The 1,923-nt window shown below is 39.9% G+C and overlaps 1 protein-coding gene across 1 annotated transcript; it reads left to right on the top strand.

Annotated features, from left to right (window-relative positions):
• The first annotated feature begins 630 nt into the window (after positions 1 to 630).
• Positions 631 to 1,668, top strand: LOC122431947 (olfactory receptor 2K2). The gene has a single exon (XM_043453610.1). The coding sequence runs from the start codon at positions 718 to 720 to the stop codon at positions 1,666 to 1,668; it is 951 nt and encodes a 316-aa protein (XP_043309545.1). The 5' UTR covers positions 631 to 717.
• Positions 1,669 to 1,923: the final 255 nt, after the last annotated feature.

Genomic DNA, 1,923 nt, shown 5'->3' with positions numbered 1-1,923 from the left:
CTATAATGAATAAAACTTTATAGTGGATGTAACAGTTTTTAAATGAGGTGGGTTATTTTGCATGACTTGTAAACTGGCTCTTACATAGAATCAGAATGGGTATCTGCAATGCTACAAACAATGTCACCATTTTTGAAACAGGTGTATGGACCTCCAAGCTGTTAGCTGGAAGATCATTTAGACCCAGAACTTCATAGGTGTTAGTTTAAAATTCATTTACTTGTTCCTTCCAAGAATTCTCCTTTTCTTCCAGTAAAGATCATTACTGGTTTTCATTTTTACAAATGTGCTTTCTTTTCCTCATTTATTTGACTTACTTTTCTAATTAGTGCTCAATAATATATTCATTGTTCTTTCATATTTTTGATTACTGAGTACTTTCAGCTGTTTACTGAAAGCCTGCTGTGTGCCAAGCAAAGGATTGCAAGCTGAGACTCACATATTAAATTTGTTTATTCTTGTTTTCAAATCCACTCTTCTCTAAATTTTGTTTTGAAAGAATCAACTTTTTATGTAGATCTAACCTGTTTCTCCTCCTCTTCGATCAATAGATACATTGTCCTGTGACTTCTTGTGGTAAAATTGTGTTTTTAATAGTGGAAATAAGTTCAAAAGTGTTTTCCTAAATCAATGAACATTATACTTTATCCATCTGTTTTTGTCCTCAGATAAAGTGAATAGAATCATATTAGAATAACTACAGGTAAAAGGAAGCAAATGCAAGGCGAAAATCTCACCAGCTGGAGTTTCTTTTTCCTGGAAGGTTTTTCTAGATACCCAAAGTTAGAGATTGTTCTCTTTGTCTTCAGCCTTTTAATGTATCTGATAACCCTCTTGGGCAACAGCACTCTTATTTTAATCACTGTCGTAGACTCACGTCTTCAGACGCCCATGTACTTGTTCCTTGGAAATCTCTCTTTCATGGATATTTGTTACACATCTGCTTCGATTCCTACTTTGCTGGTGAACTTGCTGTCATCCCAGAAAACCATCATCTTTTCTGGGTGTGCTGTACAGATGTATCTGTCCCTTGCCATGGGCTCCACGGAGTGTGTGCTCCTGGCTGTGATGGCCTATGACCGATATGTGGCCATTTGTAGTCCGCTGAGATACCCCATCATCATGAACAGACGGGTCTGTGTGCAGATGGCCACCATCTCCTGGGTGACAGGCTCTCTGACAGCCCTGCTGGAAACGAGCTTCGCCCTACGGATACCCCGCTGTGGGAATCTCATTGACCACTTCACGTGCGAAATTCTGGCAGTGCTGAAGCTAGCTTGCACACAGTCCCTGCTCATGGACACAATCATGCTGGTGATCAGTGTGCTCCTCCTGCCCGTTCCAATGCTCTTAATTTGCATCTCTTACGTCTTCATCCTTTCCACTATTCTGAGAATCAGCTCAGCAGAGGGCAGAAGCAAAGCCTTTTCTACCTGTGGTGCCCACTTGACTGTGGTGATCTTGTATTACGGGGCTGCTCTCTCCATGTACCTAAAGCCTTCTTCATCAGGCTCACAAGAAATAGATAAAATCATCTCGTTGCTTTATGGAGTGCTTACTCCTATGCTGAATCCCATAATTTACAGTTTAAGAAACAAAGAAGTCAAAGATGCAGTGAAAAAAGTGCTGGGCAAAATGTACTTGCAGCAAACACAGGAACATCTCTGACTGTGTGTCCGTGATTTCTTTCCAGGGGTGTGTCCTTGGTAGAACTCACCAGAAAAATTCAAGACAATATACTCACGCTCAGTAAACTAACTTGTGCTTGACCTTTGTCATTTTACAGTTGTGAAATAGGTGTATATAGAGTAATTGCCTATGGACGATAGTAGGTTCCAATTTGCATTTAGTTGTAATTTTTGTCTTTTCTGTCTTATGGTTGTGAGAAGTTTGGGGCTATAGAGTCATCACACATTTGTTCCA

Source organism: Cervus canadensis, chromosome 30, assembly GCF_019320065.1.
Source record: "Cervus canadensis isolate Bull #8, Minnesota chromosome 30, ASM1932006v1, whole genome shotgun sequence".
Taxonomy (NCBI): domain Eukaryota; kingdom Metazoa; phylum Chordata; class Mammalia; order Artiodactyla; family Cervidae; genus Cervus; species Cervus canadensis.
Note: the sequence above shows the minus strand (reverse complement) of the source record. Positions and strands in the feature narration are given on the sequence as shown.